Source organism: Caretta caretta, chromosome 3, assembly GCF_965140235.1.
Source record: "Caretta caretta isolate rCarCar2 chromosome 3, rCarCar1.hap1, whole genome shotgun sequence".
Classification (NCBI taxonomy): Eukaryota; Metazoa; Chordata; order Testudines; family Cheloniidae; genus Caretta; species Caretta caretta.
The window spans coordinates 124,040,544-124,065,111 of record NC_134208.1 but is presented as its reverse complement, the minus strand read 5'-3'; the positions used below and the strand labels follow the sequence as shown (position 1 = coordinate 124,065,111).

Here is a 24,568-nt window from a genome sequence, read left to right as displayed (position 1 = left end):
CAGTATATTAAGCGAAAAGCTCAACTGCAATCTAGTTTGCAGCAAGGGGCAAATTTAATAGGAAAATATCTGAAACAGAACAACTCAGACCAGACTTTAGGCAGTAGCGATCGTCCTAACACAGAAGAAATTGAGGAGCAAAGCGTAAATGATGGAAGTCCTATTATTAAAGAATTAGCAGATTTACCTGAAGATAAGGAATGGAAATTTGAGAAAAGTGATAGAGAATTGTCCAGTTTTCCTCGCGGCATAAAGGAGAGAAACAATAAAGAAGAATGTGGCTAACATGAAAAGGAGAGGTTTCAGAGTAACAGCCGTGTTAGTCTGTATTCGCAAAAAGAAAAGGAGTACTTGTGGCACCTTAGAGACTAACCAATTTATTTGAGCATGAGCTTTCGTGAGCTACTGCATCCGATGAAGTGAGCTGTAGCTCACGAAAGCTCATGCTCAAATAAATTGGTTAGTCTCTAAGGTGCCACAAGTACTCCTTTTCTTTTTATGAAAAGGAGAGTAATGATAAAGAAGAATCTGCCTCGCATGATGACGGAAACAGCAGTGAGAAACTGCACACCACAAATGAATACATCAGATCCTGCTTTATGACCAGTGATCCTAAACTCTGCTGATATTGGTCATAGAATTTTGAATGAGCCGGGAAAAACTGAGGATATGATGTTTTCAGTAAATGAGCAAAAGAGACACTTCTCAAAAATCACACTGAGAGAGTGCTTGAGATTGCTGAGAAGCTGATTTGGTGTTTGCTAGTTTAGTCTAAATCAACTGACAAAGTGTTCTGTTTTTGGTGCAAAATATTTGACAAGAATGCCAAATGGTTGCTTGTGCTTTCTGGGTACAATTACTGGCATAACTTAGCTGATGCTGGGAAGCAACATGAAAAGTCACCATTTTATGGCCTACTCCAAATGGATGGAGGTTGAGTCCAAGCTCAAGCTGAATAAATGCATAGATGTAGAAAACCAGCATGTTATTAATGTAGAAATCCAGCATTGAAGGAAAGTGCTCAAGCATTTAATCTCAATTACCGTCTTCCTTACAAAGAATAATTTGGCTTTCCAGGGCTCATTGGATAAATTGTTCACTGAACATAACGGTAATTTCCTCAGTTTGGTATAGCTCCTTGGGAAATACGATGATGTCATGCATGAACACCTACACTGAGTAGTTCATAAAGAAGCTATTGACCACTACTGCAGCAAAACAATTCAAAATGAACTGATGGACCTTATGGCACGGAAGATGCTTGATAACATATTGATGCAGCTTGACAAAGTGAAGTACTACACCATAATAATGAACTGCATTCCCGATGTTAGTCACAGTGAAAAGATGTCATTTACAGTAAGATTTGTTGATTAGGAGGATGGCTGTATCTAAGTAAAGGAACACTATCTCTTTCTGATCTGTGGATGACTCTACAGGAAAAGGCCTAACAGAACTGTTTACGAACATTCTGAATGAGAATAAAATAAAGCTTCAGGACTGCTGCAGCCAAGGCTACGATAAGAGCACGAACACAAAGGGAAGAAACTATGGCGTTCAGGCAAGGATCTTTGTGCTGAATCCAAGAGCTTTCCTCATGCCTTGTGACTGTCATTCCCTCAACCTTGTTGTGTCAGATACAGTGTCATCTTCTTTAGATTCAGTATCTCTCTTTGGAGTACTGCAAAGGATATGCATCCTGTTTTCAGCATCAACTATCAGGTGGGAGATCCTCACAGACAATGTTACAAATCTGACCATGAAGCCGCTAAGTGATACTTGCTGGGAGAGCTGCATTGACAGCATAAGGCCACTGAGAAACCAAGTGACTGAAGGTTACCACAGCCTGATGGAACTGGCGAGGTCGAGTAAAGACGAGGCTGGAATCTGACACGAGGTGCAAAGCATGGCAAACCAGATCACTGACTTCAAATATCTGGTCTCAATTGTGGTGTGGCACGATATTCTGGGTTCTCAGTAAATGCTGAAAGCAAGGCATTATACATTCAGTCAGTGGACATCGTGACCATCACTACTTTGAGAAGCTGCCTTGATTTCATTGTGGCCTACAGAGACAACGGATTTGAAGATGCCATCACTGCTGCCAAAGAAACAGAGAAAAACTTAGGAGTTGCACCTGTCTTCAAGGAAACTTGTATTCATTGGACGAAGAGACAGTTTGTTACAAGGATAGAGATGAGGTGATCAGAAGCTTGGAAGAAAAATTCAAGAGGAAGTTTTTTCGCTCACTCGTTGACACTGCTTGAGTGTCCATCAAAGAAAGGTTTGGACAAATGAAGCATCATGAAAAAACCTGTGGGTTTTTGTATGACCTTCGTAAGCTGCTGGCAGAAGGAAAACACTCTTTAACAATTGTATGGGCCTTCATCAGACACTGACACCCGGGGAATGTTCAGATGTCAATGATAAAGACCACTATGTCGAACTGGACAACATCCATTACATTTTGCCATACAGGAAGCACTCTCCACTCCAAGTTCTCCAATATATTCATGATGCAGAGCTGAAGGACACTTTTCCTAATGTGTGGGTAGCTTTGAGGATTCTGCTCACGCTGCTGGTCACAGTTGCGATTGGTAAATGCAGCTTTTCGAAGCTCAGACTCATTAAAATATATCTTTGATTGACGATGGCCAAGAAGAGACTGATATCACTTGCTATTTTATTGTTTCAAAATGCCATTGACCAGTCTTTGGATCTCTCTGAGGCTGTGCTTCAGTTCACAAGGGCAAAGGCAAGAAAATCAACCTTCTGAACTAACGGATTAGGGTTAACATTCTAAGGCTATCACCTATTTACTCCTGAGGGAATTATGTGCCAAAAATTAAAAATTTTGTGCACAATATTTTAAAATTCTGCAAAGTTCTGCATATTTTATTTGTCAAAATAACACAGAAACACAACAATATAATCACACCATTTTCAATTATTTTGGTAATTTATTTCAAAATACTTGTGTCAAGGTTCCTCCCCCACTCTGAATTCTAGGGTACAGATGTTGGGACCTGCATGAAAACCTCCTAAGCTTACTTTTACCAGCTTAGGTCAAAACTTCCCCAAGGTACAAATTAATTTTATCCTTTGTCCTTGGAATATCCACTGCCACCACCAAACTCTAACTGGGTTTACTGGGAAACGTAGTTTGGACACATCTTTCCCCCCAAAATCCTCCCAACCCTTGCACCCCACTTCCTGGGGAAGGTTTGGTAAAAATCCTCACCAATTTGCATAGGTGACCACAGACCCAAACCCTTGGATCTGAGAACAATGAAAAAGCATTCAGTTTTCTTACAAGAAGACTTTTATTAGAAATAGAAGTAAATAGAAGTAAAGGAATCACCCCTGTAAAATCAGGATGGTAGATACCTTACAGGGTAATTAGATTCAAAACATAGAGAACCCCTCTAGGCAAAACCTTAAGTTACAAAAAAGACACACAGACAGAAATAGTCATTCTATTCAGCACAGTTCTTTTCTCAGCCATTTAAAGAAATCATAATCTAACACATACCTAGCTAGATTACTTACTAAAAGTTCTAAGCCTCCATTCCTGGTCTATCCCCGGCAAAAGCAGCATATAGACAGACACAGACCCTTTGTTTCTCTCCCTCCTCCCAGCTTTTGAAAGTATCTTGTCTCCTCATTGGTCATTTTGGTCAGGTGCCAGTGAGGTTACCTTTAGCTTCTTAACCCTTTACAGGTGAGAGGATTTTTCCTCTTGCCAGGAGGGATTTTAAAGGGGTTTACCCTTCCCTTTATATTTATGACAACTTGTAAGTAAATAATTGAAAATGGTGTGATTATATTGTTGTTGTGTATCTGTAATTGATCCATAGTTAAGATGGCAATTAAATTTCTATTATAAAACAATGCTGGTAGTACCTTATAAAACACACAAAAATAATAGCAATCTCATCATTAGTATGTTACCTATAGAGATGAGGTAGAATTTTTCTATCATATTTAAAGAGAATTGGACAAGGAATTTATGTATTATGACACCTAAAATATACATATTCACTAGAAGCCAAGGCAGAGATCAGCCGGAAATGTTTGTGGAGGCCTTCTGCATGGAGCCAAGTGAGCAAAACTACAATATTGCCATCCCCAATAATTCAAAAATCATGAGTTGGGCCCTCAAAATCATGAGTTTTTTTTTTTTAAATTGTGGGTTCCTTTTATTGGCTTTTTAGTTTCTGAGCTTTTATGGTACAGTAGGGTAATGTTTTCAAGATTTTTTCTGGAACCACACTGGCTAGATTTTATATTTTAATATAAGCTGAGAGATCCTCATGCAATCTCTTGATTCCAGCAGCTGGGGCTTCAAGAAAAAACATCAAATACTTACACAACTTGTGAGAAAAACCAAAGAATGACTTAATAATGAGATTAAGAAAATGCCGCTACAGATGTTAACCCCCAAGACTTCTGTTAGCACCCTGTCTTCCTTCTCCCTGGAACTCCTAAGCAAAAATGGAACCCCGCTTTGAAGATCTGCAAGGTGGGGGAAATAGGGACAGTTTAGCATCTGTGGGCAGCATATTAAGGTGTATAAGATTCCCGTCCCTGCTCCTTCTTTTCACCTCATGCTTCTTCTCAGGCACCATGCAATAGGCCCCTGGAAAGTTATGAACCCCCTTCGCAATCGTCCTGCTTATCTCCTATTGCACCCAGGCCCCTGTGTAATGTCGGCTCCTTCCTCCATTTTCCTGCTGTTACTGGGCACCATTCAGGTGTCTAGAGTGAAGAATTCCTCCCCCAACTACCTTAATCCCTCACAAGCCTAAAGGGATTTTTAAACTTTCACATTCTTCAAAAATAATATGCGCTTAGACTACTGATATGTGGCTGTTATCTTAACTTCACCTTTAAAAAATGTGTTGGAGAATGTCAGACCATAAAAGAAGTGTATATTTCACCAATTAAGATTTTTTCATAGGCTATTTTAGCACATGAATATCTCTGCTCAATTACTCTGTTTTAAAAATCCAAATTTAAACCAACTTAATCCTCAATTAGCCCTTACATCCTTTTGGCATTTCTGCAGAAATCTGATTTAGAAATAAAGTATTTAAAAAATCATGCACACCATATAAGCAATATGTGATTGTCTACTAACTTCTTTTAAAAATACACCAATATACAGAGTTACAGACAAATGTATGTACATGAGGGCATACATCTAAAACACTGTCCATTGAAATACAAAGTAAAGCATTTAAAGACAGGCTAGTAACATGTTCCTTGATTGGCCTTCCTTAATCTCAGCCAAAGTGAGTCATTCCTTTATCCTGAATAGTCATCTCTTTTCCTGAATTCCTCCCATTAGGATTATTTGAATGTGCAATATGTGATTTTGTGCATTCTAGAGAGCATACAAAATGTGAAAATGACAGCTGGTGGAGGAATACTAGGGTAGATATCAAAGCAGGATCCCCTTCTAATATCATCTTAAAGGCATGCTTGTGGGAATGCACAGGGAGTAGGGGTTACATATGAACTTTTGTCTTCTTACATTTAATTCATGTTGGAAGGGACCCAGAAAACCTCTCAGACCCTAGACTGCAAATTTCAGATTGCATGTGCTTTGATTTGACTGTGTAATCAAATCATTGCTTATTCAGATAAGAATACCAATGCTTTAAACTGAATGTGTGACCATTAGTACTCACAAGTATCCTATTTTTAATGGGAGAGGGAATTATTTTTGATGCTCTTCACCCCTCTGGTTATGAGAGGCTACTGATTCTGTGGATGCTTGCGTCTGCCTCTCATTGGCCCCAGTTAAGCAAACAATTTTTAGTCCAACTTGGTATATCAGTTCATCTGTTCCACAGTTTTTGAAGAAAAAACATATTAGATCAGTAAAAAGTTACACGTGAACAAAGAAAAGGGATCCCAGTTACTTTAGGATCAGAAACATTTTTCTTTTGGTGTATATCTATTAAGCCAGCTATCTAAACTATAGTAGAACCTCAGAGTTATGAACACCAGAGTTACAAACTGACCAGTCAACCACCCATCTCATTTGGAACGAGAAGTATGCAATCAGGCAGCAGAAGACACACACACACACACACACACACACACACACACACACAAAGCAAATACAGTACAGTACTGTGTTAAACGTAAACTACTAAAAAAATTAAGGGAAAGTTTAAAAACAGATTTGACAAGGTAATTTCTGTGCTTGTTTCATTTAAATTAAGATGGTTAAAAGCAGCATTTTTCTTCTGCACAGTAAAGTTTCAAAGCTATATTAAGTCAATGTTCAGTTGTAAACTTTTGAAAGAACAACCATAATGTTTTGTTCAGAGTTACGGACATTTCAGAGTTACGAACAACCTTTATTCCTAAGGTGTTAGTAACTGCGGTTCTACTGTAATACATTTTAAACACAGTGAACTAAAACTGAGAACTCTTGAATTTTTTACCAGACTAGCCAGGGGATTAAATGTTTCTATCTACTATTGGGGTGGTGGGAGACTTTTCACCAACAAGTTCCATGTTGCACCGGGGTAGTAGACCTTGTATCTTTCATGCCTAGGTAGGTACCCTAACCACAAGGCTATAGAGTCATTCTCACTCTTCTTGGCCCAATGACTATTTAAGTATTTATACAAAGTACAACAGTTTCAAAAGGAGATATTCAGAGAGCCCTACAAGAGACTATTCAATAGCTACATCCTAAGACTAGGGCAGTCTCCTGAGAGGTGAGAGATCCACATTCAAATACTTTCTCCCCATTGAGCAGAGGGTGGTATTGAACCAGGGGCTGGGTGGTATTGAATCACTAAGTTAAAATTATAAAGTGGACGCTACCATGATCTGCTCCTCCAGCATTTCTTGCATAAAATGGCTTAGATACATGACTCCAAGAGAGGGTTCATGGCCAAAGATCCCAAGCAGAGATAAGTACCAAACTCCCTGAGAAGGGTGAGCGTAGGACATACCCTCTTTTTCACATCTGCTGTTGTCTAGTTTAGATGGGAAGCAGCCTAGCCTGCTGGCTTTTGTGGTTCCTATACTTAGGTACATATTGCCTGGGCACCTAACTCAGGCTTTGTGGATTCCAGTAATTTTCACAAGGCCTCACATCTGAAAAACTCTTAGGCATCTATGTCCCAGTTTCAGGCACCACTGTGATCCACAATCTTTCTCCCACTCAGCTACCACTTAACCCTGTGGGTAGCTAATCTCAGGGCATGTCTACACTACAATCTTAAATTGACCTGTTAGGTTGATTTACAGCTGCCACAGTACTTACTGATGTCCACACTACCCTCCTGTCGATGGTGCGCGTCCTCACCAGTAGCGCTTCCACTGACTGAAGAGGGACAAGGGTGGGGGGCTGAGAGCCCAGGCTATTAGCTCCATGCAGCTCCCCATTGGGAGCCCAACTGCCCCCAGAGGCTTCTTGCCTCCCTGCTCTGTGCTGGAAGGGGGAGGGTTGCTGGGGTGGGGGGGCAAGCTGCTCCCAGCTGGGAGTAGGGGGGGAAGCCGCCTGGGGTCCAGTCAGTTGCCATTCTCCTGGTGGGGAGCTGGGACCCTGAGGGGCAGCAGGGCTCTGTGACAGGTTAGATTATAGAAACCCGCCTTGGGAACTGCCATGTGATGTGCTGAGACTACCTCTGAGCCCATTTTCCCTGGCAGCGTAGAACTTCAGTGCTCTGCTTGGTTTGAGCCAGACACGCTAGCCTGCTACAAACGCAGACCCAGGTCTGAACCACATCCCCCAAAAGCCGCAGGCTTAACTGAAAACAGCTTAAGAAGTGTTCCTGTCTTCAACACTCAGATACCCAACTCCCAATGAGGTCCAAACCCCAAATTAATCTGTTTTACCCTGTATAAAGCTTATCAGGGTAAACTCATAAATTGTTTGCCCTCTATAACACTGATAGAAAGATATGCACAGCTGTTGCCCCCTGCCCCTCCCCGCCCCCCGGTATTAATACATACTCTGGGTTAATCAATAAGTAAAAAAAGATTTTATTAAATACAAAAAGTAGGATTTAAGTGGTTCCAAGTAATAACAGACAGAACAAAGTGAATTACCAAGCAAAATAAAATAAAACATGCAAGTCTAAGCCTAGTACAGTAAGAAAACTGAATACAGATAAAATCTCACCATCAGAGATGTTTCAATAAGCTTCTATCACAGACTGGACGCCTTCCTAATCTGGGCACAATTCTTTCCCCTGGTACAGCCCTTGTTCCAGCTCAGCTGGTAGGTAGGGGATTTTTCATGACTGCAGCCCCCTTTGTTCTGTTCCACCCCCTTATATATATTTTTGCACAAGGCTAAAATCCTTTGTCCCTCTCTGGGTTCCCACCCCTCCTTCTAAATGAAAAAACACCAGGTTAAAGATGAATTCCAGTTCAGGTAACATGATCACATGTCACTGTAAGACTTCATTACTCACTTGCCAGTGCACAGGTATACAGGAAGACTTACAAGTAAACAAAGCCATCTACAGTCAATTGTCCTGGTTAATGGAAGCCATCAAGATTCCAAACCACCATTAATGGCCCACACTTTGCATAATTACACAGAACCTCAGAGTTATATTTTATATTTTTAGTTTCAGATACAAAAATAATATATACATACCAATAGGATGACCACACTCAGTAGATTATAAGCTTTGTAATAATACCTTACAAGAGATCTTTTGCATGAAGCATATTCCAGTTACATTATATTCACACTCATTAGCATATTTTCATAAAATCATACAGAGTGCAATGTCACAGGCTCCCAGCAGGGAGTGGGGAGCCCGGGGAGCAGCCCAAGAAGGGAACCTGGGTGTCAGGATGCTTTGGAGCGGAGACCTGCCAGCTGCCAGCTGGGGAGCCAGCAGCTGGCTTTCTTGTCAATTTCATAGCTCCAAGACAGCCAACAACCTATGTTAGCAATGCAGTGTCATCCTAACTACACAACATAAACCCTTAGCTTCTCATGGAGTAGGGTACTTACCTCGGCGGGAGCAAGACTGTAGTGTAGACACTAACATAGTTAGGTTGACATAAGCTGCCTATGTCGACCTAACTCTGTAGAGTAGACCAAGCCTCACTCTGCATTTAAATTTTTGCTGTAAAAGTCCCTGAGGCATCTAGGTTTCTGCCTCTGGGCATGTTGACTGCTCCTCACTTTAGGTGACTGGACACCTATATAATGCCTACGCCCCAGCACAATTCTCAAACCAGCAGAAGATAGGCGGGGCTGATCTGGTTGGGATGCTAAGAGCTGGCTTACTGGATGAGGCCCCATTACAAAGCCCGCCAGAGGAAGCTATGGTGGTGGTGCCTCTCTTACAACTTACAGCCCTCTAGTTAGTACATTCATATAGCACACCCAGGTTCAATTACCCCTTCTGCTGTAGGGAGAGCAAGGATTTGCACAGAGGGTCCCCCACTTCTCAGAAGGGTGCTCTGGGGTTTGCAATATTTTGATGTGAGTTTCTCTCAATCTCTCCTCTTGAAGCTGTTCCACTTTGGACATCTCCTCCTCCTCAGTAACTCTTATTGGCTAGTTTAAATGGTTAAATGGTTCCCAACCTCACATGCTGGGTTTTGTGGGTCCCGTTATCACACACTGATCTCTCCCCATGCACTGTATAGGAGGCTGGGCACCTAACTCAGGCTTTGTGAATTCAATTGTTGTTCCTATGATTTTCTAAGCACCTAAAAGTTAGGTGTTGCAACACCTAGATCCCTTTGTATATCTGGACCTGATACTTTACAACTCCCTAATCTCCATTTTTGAGTCCTTCTCCCACAAAAATATCTCCAGTGGCTGCCTATACTGTTGTTTATAGCTTTCTCAAGCAACAGTAGTGTCAGTAAGAAACCACCATGATTCTTACCAGTTTCACTACTTTCTATAGTGTTCTAAATATCAGCTGTGAAACTGATCAGAATCTTATTAATTTAATTCTGCTGTTGATTATCAAAGCTAGGAGCCATTGCAGTGACAGTGGATTTACTTGTTTGCAGAGTAGGAAGACAGTACTGCATTTTTTCACATTCTGTTAACTTTCCAAATGTTATTGTCATAACCATAATAGAAACCATAACAGCTAGAATCCTAATTCACTTAAAGAGTGAAAGTTTAGGTATCCATAATCACCAGCCAAAGCTTTCCATTTGTCATGAATTGAGTAATTTTTTTTCAAGCCCTGCTAAAACTTTTGAATTTCTAGACTAAATCAAGTATTCTTTTATATACTATTGCTTATACAAAGATATGCAAATATCTGTGTGAACTGAATGTATCTGGAGAGGAGGAAAGGTCTTAAAAAAATTAATCCTTAAACTCACTAAAGTGGTTATATAGTTTATTCTCCACATCTCTAGAATTAAAAAAGCTGTAAAATAAATCCTTTTCTTTTTTGTTTTGCATTCTTTCCACCAAGGTCAAATTCACCTTGCCTTTATTAATATAAAAAAGGTATCTTAAAAGTCTTTGCAGTAAACTGATATATTTCAGCATCTCCAGAATTTGGGGAAATTTTGTGGAAAGTAATGTGAATTATAAGTTATTAATGATCAATCTGATGAAGAAAGTGTTATATAATGGGTAAACAAATGTACGTTGAGGCACAGAAGATTTTAGATGATAAAGCTGCAGCATGAAGATCAAATTAGAAAGAAATGATCTGGTTTCCATAGCCCATATGTCTGCTGAAAGCCGAAAGAATGTCATTTCTTGGGGCTTGCCTGAGGTTTGTTGGTTTGAAAACAGGAGAGAGTTGTTATTTAAAACATTTCTGATACATTAGATGCAGTCTACCCAAGATATGAAGTGTATGACAGAAAACAATACCAGAAAATAATATAACATTAATGGTAGGAAGTTTACAAGTTAATTTACCAACATTGGGAGAACAGCAAGAAGTAAGATTAGAAATTCCCTCCACTCTCTCCAGTGTGTCAGTATTTTTCTGGTATCAAGAGTCCCGATCAACAAAGGGGCCTAAGCCCCAGACTGGGTGCCTAAGTCCCATTTTTTGTCTTCAGTGAGATTCATAAAATGTACATCAAACACTGTAGGCACTTAAACTCTCTCAGTACCTAACTTGTCATGGAAAAAGCTCCCTCTGTGCCTAAGTTTCTGCCTCTGAGTGTGACATTGCTGCTTTACGCTAGGTGTCCAGTTACCTATCTCCCTCCTAGCCCCAGAACAATCCAAAAACTGGGGGAGGCTAGGTGGATGAACATCTGAGGCCACCTACCAGATGGGGTCTCATTCAAAATTTGCACAGAGGTCTACCACCTTTAGGAGAGTGCTCTAATCACTGAGCTCTGGGAAATTCTGATGTCAGGCTCCCTTAGTCTCTCCTCTTGAAGCTGTTCCACCATGGATAAATAACAAAAGAGTGATTGGAGCAGGGGGACTGGAACCTGAATCTCCCAACTCCCAGCTTGCTCTCGTTCAGTGACTATTTAAATATTTATCCACAGGGGGAAAGTCATAGGACCAAGGAGAGAGAAAGAATAACTCTGTAGCCTGGTGAGTAGGGCACTCATGGAGGGGACCCCAGGTCCAGTCCCCCTTCTCCAATCAGTCTTTAATTATTTATCTACAGTGGAAAAGCTACAACAGGAGAAATTGAGGGACCTCCACATCAGAAGATCCCATAGCCCAGTGGTTTGAGCACATTTCAAAAAGAGAGAAGATTCCTGTTTAAATCCTTTCTCCCCTGTCAGCAGAGTGGGGACTTGAACATAGGGCTCTATATCCCAGGTGAGTGCTCTAACCCCTAGACTAAAAGTTATACAGTGAGCACCACCTCCTCTGGCTGTTTTGTGTGGAGCAAGGCAGACACCTCACTCATTCCTGTGAAAAATAGCTTCGACACCTAAGCCTCCTGACTCCAGGAGATGGGCTTCCATCCCTAGCAGGCTAGCTTTTGTGGATCACATTCTTAGGTACCTATCTCTCCCCATTCACTGCATAGGCAGCCTACACACCAACCTTAGGCTTTGTGGATCACAGTGTTCGTTGTTCCTGTAATTTTCTGAGCACGTAAAAATTAGGTGCTGAAATGTTCAGCATTGCAATGACTAAGTCCTTTTGTGGACCTGACCCAAGGCACTCAGAACTTTATATAATATTCCAGCAGAGGTATATAGAGAGGAAATTGTCTCGTGAACTCATGCCTGTGCATTTGCAGCCAATAACTGCCCAACAATTTGAAGGATGGAAATGCCACTAAACTTATTCACAGGACTCAAGAAGAGAAAATAGGATTCACAAAAGATCTATGGCTTGTCTAAATCAAAGGATGGAAACTGTCTAATGTTCATCTTATGGAGAATGTGGGATGAATGTGATTGCAGATAAAAATACCAGTCAAAGTAATAGACTGATTTTAATGAAAATCGTGTACAAAATTGGGGGAACAAATTTGAAACGAGCATCAAAGACCAGCTTGTCTGGGTGAAAATGTAAAAATGAGGTTTTGGACATGAGGGCCCGTAGCTTGCTAGCACATACTGTAGATGTGAGAATTATTAGAAAAACATAATTATGATCTATAATCTATAATCTACAAGTGGTTCCCAAACTTGTTCCGCCGCTTGTGCAGGGAAAGCCCCTGCCAGGCCGGGCCGGTTTGTTTACCTGCCGCGTCCGCAGGTTCGGCTGATCGCGGCTCCCAGTGGCTGCGGTTCGCTGCTCCAGGCCAATGGGGGCTGCTGGAAAAGGCAGCCAGCACAACCCTCGGCCCACGCTGCTTCCCGCAGCCCCCATTGGCCTGGAGCAGCGAATCGCAGCCACTAGGAGCAACGATCAGCTGAACCTGCGGATGTGGCAGGTAAACAAATCGGCCCGGCCCGCCAGGGGCTTTAAGTTTGGGAACCACTGATCTAGGAAATACACACTGATAGGCTCTAAATGGAGGACTCATGAATCCCAGAATTAGAGATAAATGTTCTATGCCATTTGAAAGTTAGGATTCCAATCTTTCAGATGTGGTAGAGCATAGATTCTAGTTATGAGCTCTTCAGAGTGGTGATTATACAGTTCTTTGTGTTTCTACAGAGCCCAAATCCTGACTGGAGACTTTGTGAATTAAAAGCAATAATAATAATAATTAACGAACAGTTCTCTATACACTGATCACTAAAATCAGATTAGAATACAAGTTTGTTGACGGTTCATATGAACATAAGAACGACTATACTGGATCAGACCAAAGGTCCATCTTGTCCAGTATCCTGTCTTCCAACAGTGGCCAATGCCAGGTTCCCCAGAGGGAATGAACAGAACAGGCAATCATCAAGTGATCCATCCTGTCGCCCATTCCCAGCTTCTGACGCCATCCCTGCCCATCCTGGCTAATAGCCATTGATGGACCTATCCTCCATGAATTTATCTAGTTCTTTTTTTAACCCTGTTATAGTCTTGGCATTCACAACATACTCTGGCAAGGGGTTTCATGAGTTGACTGTGCATTGTCTGAAAAAATACTTCCTTTTGTTTGTTTTAAACCTGCTGCCTATTAATTTCATTTGGTGAGCCCTAGTTTTTGTGTTATGAGAAGGAATAAATAACACTTTCTTATTTACTTTCGCCACACCAGTCATGATTTTATAGACCTCAATCATATTCCTCCTTAGTCGTCTCTTTTCCAAGTTGAAAAGTCCCAGCCTTATTAATTTCTCCACATATGGCAGCTGTTCCATACCCCTAATCATTTTTGTTCATATCCTTGTTTTATGTTATAGCCCTGTTTTTTACACTTCATGTTTTGTGTCTTTAAGGCCTAATTCAGGCAAAGATTTATGCATGTGTTTAACTTTATGCACTATGAATAATCTTATTGAAGTTAATTTGATTAAGCACATGCATAAAGTTAAGCACCCGGGTATGACGTTTATTATTTAATAGGCTAACATTAAATAACAAAAGTGTTTTTATTATTACATGATAATAGGTCAATGCTGGGAGGGGCTTTGCTCTTAATTATTGTTATTTGTTAGTTCAACTGAGACCTCTAGAAGGGGAAAATGTTATTTCTCAAATATATTCTATAGAGTACAATGCTTCTCATTATATTTAAGGTAGACTTGTTTGTTTGTTTTTCTTCTAAATTTTGATATATATAATGAATTCCAGAGGCTGGGTGAGATCAGTTTCTAGAGGGTTTTTTCATGCATTTTGTAGTTATTATTGGGAACGTATATGCAATTAAAAAGAAAGAGAAAGAAAGACTGTTGCAAACACCTTGAATTGTACCCAAAAGCAAACAAAAAACCAATCCAGAGCTTTGAGCACAGATGTTATGTGCTCATAACGGCACATCCCACTTAGAAATTGAGCAGCATTACCAGAAGCTTTGAGGTTTATTTATTCAATTTAATGGAAGCAATCAGTTATAACAATTACTGTAGGAAAGGTTCGCTACAAACACAGGGTGTGATATTGCAATCTTTACTCATGGCAGAAGTCCCACACATTTTAATAGAATTACTTCTGTAAAGACTGTTAGTGAAAGTAAAGGTTGATGGATCAACCCCTATTTGTCATCCTCATGCTAAAGGGCTAGTCACTAGAAAATGAATGTTTATTTTCAAGGTAATATTTTCTAATACTGTGTGAAAGGTTTTTGATGATTATTTTTGGAAGTTCTTTTAAAAATGCTGTATTTTTTTTGTTTTCAGAGTTATGTAATGATGTTCAGCTGTTTTCTCCTACTTCTTTGTATAGGTTTTCCTTTAACTAAAATACAATCTTATAATAATAATTAATAGTAATATGTTGCATTTCTACAGCATCTTTCAGTTGAGGATTTAAGGACTGTCTCCTCTGAAAGAAAAAACTTTCACCATATGATGTGACATTTATGTCATAATTTCACTAGTGACACAAGGTGAGGACTTTTTGACACAGTGTCATGGCATGACATGATAACATTTTAATGCAGTACAACATAATTATGTTTGGACATAACTCCATGATAGGTTGGAATTTGATTCAATATGATTTGATTATGGAAAACAATATAACAACACACACAGCAACACAAAATTGGCACATTTTAACCTGAGGTATCACAATATGCTGAGAGACCACCCATTACCTCCAGATGACATTTCCTCAAGGCCTCAAAGCTATTTCCATGACCAATTAATCCCAGTTAAAATCATGCCAACCCTACATACTTTCTGGCAGGCACCGCTCCCGCCCTCCAACATGCTTCATGGGCACATGAGACTAAACAAATTAAAAGCCTCTTTAGTGGCAGCAAACATACCACAGTGTTTCTCATCATGGCTTTAACAGTGAATCCATCGGTGACCTGCTGCTTGGTTCTCCTCAGCTGCCCCAGTGGCTGCTGTTGTTGTGGAGGTCTCTCTCCAGTGGGTTTCGGGGGGCTCGAACCATCTTTCTCTGCCACCATCTCACCAGGCACCTTTGTGGGGGACAGGAAATAAATATATAGGCGAAAATAATATATTGGGAAAAAAACAAATCCTCCCCACTGTCCTGCTGCCCTTCCTCACCCCCCCTGCCGCTGCTGCCCTTCCTCACCTCCTGCCTCCCTTCCTCTTCCTCACTCCCTGCTCTGGCTGCCCTTCCTCACCCCCTGCTGTTGCCTATGGAGGCTCCCGTGTGGGGTCTGGCTGGGGGGGCGGGACACTGACTCACTTTGTCGCTAACACCAACACGCTTCCAGGGACGCCTCTCGGTTGCTAGGCAACGTGTCAACAACCTGCCCGGCTTCTGTTTGCGGTCACGTGACAAAGGGGGGGGGGAAATTGCGCCGATCACGTGGAACAGCTCGGGCTAGAGCAGGAAAGCGCGCACGCACGAAAGAACTACACTACCCAGAGTACTAAGCGATCGGCAGGCTGGCTCCAAGTGTGCGCATGCGCACTATGACAGCAATCCTGCCGACTCGCCCTGCAGTTGCGTATTCAGTCAGAGTGCTGAAGGCGAGAATTTGAGCTGCGAGGGCGAACGGGAACGGGTGCGTGCGCGCGCTCCCTCCCCTCCCCCCCACCGTGGCCATGATAGGTGAGTGAGTGAGACCCGGATGCAGCGGCCCCCTCCCCTTTTCCGGCCTCCCCCCAGGCTCTGGGCCCTGCTCTGCCGGCGCAGGAGTGAGCAGCCTGTCGTGTCTCTCCTCAGCCTGGTCCCCCGGGTCCGCTCCCACCGCGCACACGCTGTGGTTCGTGGCCGCCGGCTCCACCCCGCCGCCCGCTTTCAGGCCGTCCGCCACAAGCTTGTTCGTCAGCAGTGGTGTGGTTCTTCTTCGCCCCCGCCAAAGGGCCGCCCCGCCACCAGGCCAGTCCCGAGAACACCGAGTGTGACCTTCTGCCCAGCCATCGACATAGAAAATACCGTGCGCTCCCCCAGCACAGCGTTCCCGCACTGTGCACACAGCCACCCCTCTCCAGAGCATACCCACATAAGATACCCACTTCGTGTGCCCACCCTCATTGTATGCCCGCCCCCCAGCAGTACACATCCCCTGGCTCCACACAACACGTACATACCGTATGCACATCCCAACATAATACAACCAGCCCGTGTGCACGCTCCCACACCATACACCCACAGTACACACATACTGTATGCACCCAGAGTACATACACCTCTCCCCCCTCCCGCCCATGTAGTATGTGCACACACCCACACACAGTACATATTGGTGAATTGAGATCTTGCAAGTCTGGATTCCTTATTTCGCCAGCACCATCAATGTGGATGATGCTTTACAGGCAAATGATATAGTACAAGGGACTGGACTCTGCACTCCTCCTTTGCAGAGTTAGCTACACAGAAGAGAATGGTAGGTTTTTTACACCCACTTTGCACTGGCATTGGTTACCCCAAAAGAGTGAGACATTAAAAACTACAAAAAGAAAAGGAGGACTTGTGGCACCTTAGAGACTAACACATTTATTTGAGCATACGCTTTCGTGAGCTACAGCATCCGTGAAGTGAGCTGTAGCTCACAAAAGCTTATGCTCAAATAAATTTGTTAGTCTCTAAGGTGCCACAAGTCCCCCTTTTCTTTTTGCGGATATAGACTAACACGGCTGCTACTCTGAAACCTGGCATTAAAAACTGATTGTTTTCCTTTTTTCCCCTCCACAAAACACTTGCCTATTTCAATGAAGTGTATCCCTTGTGTCCATTCACCCTGTGGTCTGCATATAAATCTTGTTGTATGCAGTAGGTCCCAGGATATTAGAGAGACAATGTGAGTGAAGTAATATCTTCTATTGGAGCTTTGTGTAAGCTCAGAAGCTTGTTTATCTCACCAACAGAAGTTGGTCTAATAAAAGATATTACCTCACCCATCTTGTCTCTATAAATCTTGATGGCAGCTGTGAATAAGTCATGGTTCATCTTGATCTTTCTTCACTGCCTTCATGCTGGTTGTGAGTTGCTGTCTTGTGCAGTCCTGCTGTGCCATTATCCCTTCAGGCAGCAGGCGTGGAGTGGAGCAATCAACCCGCATTCTGGCCTCACAGACAGTGGTGGGGGTCAGGAGAGCACCGGGTAAGATGACCAGGGTAGTCCCAAAGTTGGCAACATGTAGTCCTCTGATAATATTACAACACATGACTTTGTCCAACTAGCCAAAATTTCCCTGTAGTATTTGGGAAGAAGAGGCAATTAATCCCCAATATCCCGGTTCCCTCATTGTGGGTCCCACAAATCACAATAGCCACCATGTGATCCCCTCAAAAACTGTAAAATTTCCTTTTTACATGCTCCCTCTCTTTCACTTTCATTTTTGTTATTTGGTTAATTATAGATAAAACAAGAAGAGCATAGAATTGAGGTGTTAGATAAAGTTATTTATGCTTAAAGGAATTCTTCCCATCCCCCTGATTTTAAACACCTGTTTTTCCCTGTCTCTCATATTGGGTGTTTGTCTCCTATTTGAGATCTAATCAAGATTAAATGTATGCAATTTTATGGTTGATGTATAGATGAGACATTCATCCTCTAAAAGTTTTGTCACTGAATTTCTTTGGAAATTGTTGCATAATCTCCATTATTTTTACAGTTAGAAATTCTCTTTCCTTTCTCATTAATGTATGGCTTTCCAAAATGTTAGTGCACTGTTATTCTCTTTAAACCGTTTAAAGGCAAAAGAAAGTTAAGTGTAATTTTGCAACTCTGTGATTTTTTTTTTATTCTGTGTGAATATTATATGCAACATCTACTGCAGTCGGTGCCTAGTTGCGTATATCTGTTTCTTTTTTTCTCTAATGCAGTAGAAAGCATTTATGAGACAGCTTGATTTAATGAAAAAAGTGTTTTCATATCCAAATATTTATATATCTTGATGAATTCTACAGAGGTCAGATCACATTATGTGCTTACAGAACTGCAACTCTTGTTCTTTTTAAAAATTCCTCTAATTTCTTTAGCAAGTTATTATAATATAGTTTAAAAAGGCATATGTGACTTAAAATTTGGAAGGTAAGAAAGGCTTGAATGTCGTTTGCTTCTTATTGTGTGGCCAGTAGACCTTGCTTGAAGACCACATCGAAAGACCATTAACTGAGCTGTAGCCTTCCTGTTAGGAATAAATCTGCACAAGTCTTTGATTTTGTTTGCATATGACCTAATGCAAATTACAGTACCTTGTTGACCTGAGTTTGTAGGAAATGACCTACTAAGACAAAAACTCTTTTGATCAACTTTAAACTGATCATTTATAAACTGATCAATAAAGTCTCAAAGCAGTTGACAGATGCTAAGTATATATGTGTGTATTTTAAATATATAATGTTTTTTCAAGCCTGACAAAAATACAGGAATCATATATTCTTACAGTATAGTGTTCTTGTGGATGATTTAGTTAGGAATAGTAATGACTACAGATCCAGCAATTTGATCTGTGTGGTTGGTCCGTGCACTCGTACAGAGAGCCCCACTGACTTCAGTGAAAATTTGTGTGGGCATAAGGGTGTGGCCCACCTGGATCAGATTGCAAGTCCATGGGACCATGCACAGTATATAAAGTTAAGCATGTGTATAAGTGCTGGCAGCAATGAGGCTGTATTTGTCTTTTCACTATAGCAAATAGTGAATGCATAAAAAATTTAAAAATATATTTTGATTAGTGGAAAATTATTGGTACTACAATATATTAATTACTTAGAGCCTTGAGTGATTTATGGGATGGCAACAAATTTTTATTTGAGACAAAAAGTAGAAAAAAAACAAAATCCAAAAGATTAGATGTATATAAAACACTGCCATTCTGTATCACATCCAAGGTCCATCTACTTCAGTATCCTGTTTCTGACAGTAGCCTCTAGATGCTTCAACAGGAGGGTAAGAACCCTACAGTAGGGAGATGAGGGTAATCTGCTTGCAAAGGTCTCATTCTGGTTTCTAATAGTTAAGATTGGTTTAAAACCTGAAACATAAAGTTGACTGTCCCTTCCAAAATCTGTTGTAATTAATTATGATAACTGGATATTCCTGATATTCATATAAATATCAGGTTTCAGACTAACAGCCGTGTTAGTCTGTATTCGCAAAAAGAAAAGGAGTACTTGTGGCACCTTAGAGACTAAGTGAGCTGTAGCTCACGAAAGCTTATGCTCAAATAAATTGGTTAGTCTCTAAGGTGCCACAAGTACTCCTTTTCTTTTTGCATATAAATATCCAGTCTCTTTTAGAATCTTATAAAGTTCTAGGCCTCAATGACTTATTTATTTCCTTTTATCAATTTTTAATTTCCCACCGTTTAGCTTAATTGAATGTTCCCTTGTTTGTGTGTTATGAGACAGGGAGAACAGAAGTATACCATTTGTTATTTTATCATGTACTTCTTATGGTCTGCTTTCTATAATAAACAATCCTAAACTTTTCAATCTCTTCATATGAGAGATTTTCCAGACCCTTGATTATTCTCAGTGCTCTCCCCTATAGTTTTGCAGTATCCTTTGTGAGATGGGTTGGTAGTGCATGCAGTATTCCAGATAAGGCTGTGCCACTGAGTGAAGTAAAAGCATGATAATGTTCTTTGTATTATTCACCATCTCATTCCATATGCATCCTAAGACTTCTTAGCTTTTTTGGCTGCAGCTGGACAATGTGGATGGGTTTTCATTGGACTATCTACAGTGACACTGCAGTCCCATTCTTCAGCTGATACAGTTAATTTAGAACCTGTAAGGTGTATGAGTAAGGTAGTTAATTAAAAATCCTATAATGTGTATTAGGTAACTTTTCAGAAATAACAACAGCAGTTTGGTTGGAAATGGGTTACCATGTAGTCCAAGACTTCAATGCTGACATTGAATCTGAATTGTATTAAAAAGCATAACTTTATATGTAAAAAGAAAAGGAGTACTTCTGGCACCTTAGAGACTAACCAATGTATTTGAAATAAATTGGTTAGTCTCGAAGATGCCACAAGTACTCCTTTTCTTTTTGCGAATACAGACTAACACGGCTGTTACTCTGTAACTTTATATGTGTTCATTATTTCAGTAGAGAGGTTACACTCCTAAGCCTTCAAAATATGGAAATATATTGATATTTATTTGTGTGACATCTTTATTTGGAACATCATACCAACAAATTAGTTATGTAAGTGTCAACAGACTTCTGATAGACTATCTATGGAGAAACTGATAGACTAACAGGGTTTTGTCCTACAAGCTTTACTGTTATGGATCTTCATTGAAGTCACGAGTGTTTCCTGAATTCTAGTTCTTAGATACATCTTTGAAAGTATTCAGCAAGGTGAATACCAAAGACAATATTTGTTGCCTAAACTCTTGAAGGAACTGTGTGTCTCCTGAGGTTTTCCCCTTTTAAGTGAAGTTGCAATACTCTGACTCCAGAATTGCCCATTTCATTTATTAATAGTTTTTAAAACTTTGTAGCCTATTTATATATAATTTCAGTTTGTTAATTGGCTATGCAGTTAATGATTTCAGGGAACTATTTAAAAGGGAAAAGAATTTAAGCATTTACAGATATTTAGAGAATGGGTCATTTGATTTGGTATTTCCCATTTAATCAAAAGAATATGTATGTACAGGCATTGATGAGTGCAAGACAGGACTATTCTCATGAATTACTGACTGTGGATGAGGGCAAAGTTTGTTTTCCTCTTTTCATATTTGCAAAAGACAACAAGCACCTGAACTGAGTTTCAATTCAAAATTTTGTACTTCAGGGATCAGTATTTTATTTGGTTGTCATTGGTCCAGAGCTAGCACTTAGAACTGCACATGAAAGCATTTGTATTGGCTTTCCCAATTCCCAAAATGCTTCTCTACCTTGTATGTCATAAGGCATGAGTTTTCAGGTCAGACCATAGTTCAAAAGTCAGGTCATTCTTATTACTCGTTCCCTTTCCACCCTTCACCCTCCCGCAAGCTGTATCTGTTCTACATATAATTTGCAAATCCAAGTTTTCTGTGTGGCTTGTTAGTATGTTGCATGTCAAATGTTTAAAAGTAGCAGTGTGAGTAATTACTATCTTAGTTTTATAAAGAGTTTTGAACCCTACTATTTTAATGTAGATGTTAAAAAGAAAAACACCTATTTCCTTCCTATTAAACCAACAAGCAACTCTAAATGCCTACGGCACACTTGTTCTAATGTATTTCTTAGGGAATCACAGGAAAGCACAATGTTAGAGAAATACTACCTTAGAATACTGCATAACCAGAAATCTGTAGTCCACATGTGTTAATCCTGCTGTGGAGGGAAGACTTATCAGATCCATTTTCAGAAAATGATAATTGTAAGTAATAAATGTATAATGTAATTACATATTTTAAGTTGCACTGTTTATCTCTCAGTATATCCAGTCTATTTCGAGTACTGTTTGCCAGGCACTTTTCAAAATCACCCAGTTAACTTTTGGAAAGTAATCCATTGGAAACAAACTTACTGGATTCTGGAAGGAGTTAGATACTGTATCATAAATCTACTGTATTTGGCTTACTTAATAAAGGGAATCATGGTACTCTTTCCATCAGTTAAAAGGTTCTAAAAGAAGGCTTAGTTTGTCAAAAGTATGTGTATATAATAAAGAGAATAACAAAACCAGACCTCATTTCTATTCAGTTATAATTTTCAATGTAATAATATTTTTGTATATAGAACCAGATTCTCAGCTAATGTAGATTGCCATAGAGCTATTGAAGTCAGTGGAGCCACACAGGTTTACACCAGTTGTGGATCTGGCCCTTCTACAGCAGTGTAGCCTAGTGAATGCAGTGCTGGACTGGGACCCAGCTCCGTCACTGGCCTTCTGGATGACCTTGGGCAAGTTACTTTCCTGCTTTATGCCTCAGTTTCCCTATCTGTAAAATGGGCATGATGATACTGACTTCCTTGGTAAAGCGCTTTGAGATCTACTAATGAAAGACATTTATTATTATAGTTATTACTATTAGTATCAGTCATCCAGCAATCTCGAGGCATTTTATAAACATCAACTAAAACTAGCAACACCCATCAAATCTACTCCAACTGTAATTTGTGAACAAGAGTCTGATGTTCAACCACTTAAGAATTGTAGAAAAGCACAGCTAATTTGGTATGGAAATTGTCTTTGTTTCCCACCTAAATGTCATTATTATTCAGGTCTGTCAAAAAATGGGAAAACCAAATCAAGACTGAAATAATCATCTTGTTTTGAAAAGTTTGTAAAGGCTACTGAAGAACTGGAAACAGTTAGTAGAGTAGAATGTGTGAAGAAGTTTGTATGCCCAATAATAGATCCATATGAACCTGTTTGCTTTAGTAAATGTCTCTCCCTTTTGGAATCTTGCTCAAAGGAACACATGGACTTGGCTGCACTGAGGAAAAGGGTAGAAAAGACCATCTAACAGCATCAGTCACAAGACAGATGGATTCATGTGTACACTGATGGTTCGGCAGACAAATCTTTTAAGAATGGGGGTTGTAGTATCTTCATCCAGTGGTGTAATGGAGAGAGTACAAGAAAGCACACTAGTTCAGGATATGTATGACCTATACAGCCAAACTGAAAGCTATTCTTACCTAGCTGCAAGACATAAACAGAACAGAAATAGAGGTGGATGTTGTGACGTTTATTGACTTGCAGGCGGTGATCCTCAATTCCTTTTGAAGACACCAGAATGCTAACAGTGGTGTGGTTCATAAGGAGGCTCTGAGGATCAGAAAGTGAGGCAATCAATTGACTTTTCAATGGACTCCATCACACGTTGGGATATAAGGGAGTGAGGTAGCTGATGACCTGGCCAAACCTGGAAGATTGGAAACAGGTTGAAATGACAGTCATTAAGGATATTGATGTTCTATCAAGGGAAATATTAACTGAAATAAAAGGTTAGAAGATGAAAGATCCTCTTATTGATCTCAAAGCATCTCAGAAAATAACATTCACTATTGTAAGAATGCATATGGGACACAATGTAGGAATGAAAATCAATAGAGATGGTACTAAGATATATCCACTCTGCAAGATATGTCGGGAGCAGACTTTTAACATCAGCCCATGCTTCTGAATGTGATATGGTAAGGAAAGTGAGGCTTTTCATGTTGGACACCTTGGATCAAGGCCTTGTAAAGTACCCTGTGCATTCCTGAACTTCATGGCCTAATACGTTTATTGTTGGACAATACAACAACAGCAACACTCATATTAAGTAGATGAACATAAATAATGTCTTGCCCAAGGTCATATAGAGAAAATCAATGATAAGAGCATGTATAGAACCCCAGAATTTTAGAGCCTCGTCCTCTTCACAAGACTGTACTGCCTTCACCTCAATTTACAGTACACTCTTCATTCAGTGTACTAAAAAAATTGGTCAGTAACTTAATTGTTAAAAGTAAGTGAATGAGGAGAGGTTTAGAAGTATAATCCAATGGAGAAAAGTTTTGGGAAAAGTAGTTTAGAAGAGCAGAAGTGTTCATGAATTAAATAAATAAGATTCATATTAGTCTTTTAGCTAAGATAAAGTTTGGTGTCAGTTTAATATCTGATGTGCCTTCCATAATGGAGACTATACTTGCAGTGAAATCTGTGATCTAATATAGTATGCCTTCAGCTTCTGACTTATCTTCAAGGAAAGTGAATCCTGACATATTTTCACCAGTGTGGTCTTCATCATAAATAAACACAGTAAGCTTAAATCTAGTTTTACATGCATGGACATTCACCGCAATGGATCTTGAACAATCTGATGCTGCACATAGCTATTCATGAATATTAGAAGATTTTCAAAGTACACCAACATTATAGTGTCATTCTGTACACACATTTATTTATAAGGGGATGGAAACAAGCAAAAAACTTTGCATTCAGGCTATCAACTTTTCAAGTTTTAGCTTGATATAATTTAAATGACTGGGATATTAAAGCATGAAAATTGGGCTTTATAATGGAAATGCAAATGCTACGTACTAATTATTATTGATGATAGTAAGGAATGTTTGCATTTCCATTGTAAAGCCCAAGTTTCACTAGATAAATAATTTAGAGGAGAAGTTATACCTTTCACTTATCATAACTGTACCATGCATGAGTTAATATTTAAGGTGATC

General features: G+C 40.1%; 2 protein-coding genes across 10 annotated transcripts in view; one reads left to right on the top strand and one right to left on the bottom strand.

Moving 5' to 3' along the window:
- PACRG (parkin coregulated) overlaps positions 1-15,697 on the bottom strand; it is a 494,910-nt gene extending 479,213 nt beyond the window's left edge. For 4 of the 6 annotated variants that reach the window (XM_048844070.2, XM_048844074.2, XM_048844075.2 and 1 more), the window contains exons 1-2: positions 15,563-15,671; positions 15,285-15,443 (exon numbers count right to left, since the gene is read on the bottom strand). In XM_048844070.2, coding sequence (XP_048700027.1) covers positions 15,285-15,431 — 147 coding nt within the window. In that variant the 5' untranslated portion in view covers positions 15,432-15,443; positions 15,563-15,671. Of the gene's footprint in view, positions 1-15,284; positions 15,444-15,562 lie in introns of all 6 variants that reach the window. The other 2 variants (XM_048844071.2, XM_048844072.2) reach the window with 2 other exon arrangements.
- A 240-nt stretch (positions 15,698-15,937) lies between these two features.
- Positions 15,938-24,568, top strand: part of PRKN (parkin RBR E3 ubiquitin protein ligase) — a 1,262,808-nt gene continuing 1,254,177 nt past the window's right edge. Inside the window, exon 1 of one of the 4 annotated variants that reach the window (XM_048844067.2) lies at positions 15,938-16,048. In XM_048844067.2, coding sequence (XP_048700024.1) covers positions 16,042-16,048 — 7 coding nt within the window. In that variant the 5' untranslated portion in view covers positions 15,938-16,041. The remainder of the gene's footprint in view (positions 16,049-24,568) is intronic. The other 3 variants (XM_048844065.2, XM_048844069.2, XM_048844068.2) reach the window with 3 other exon arrangements.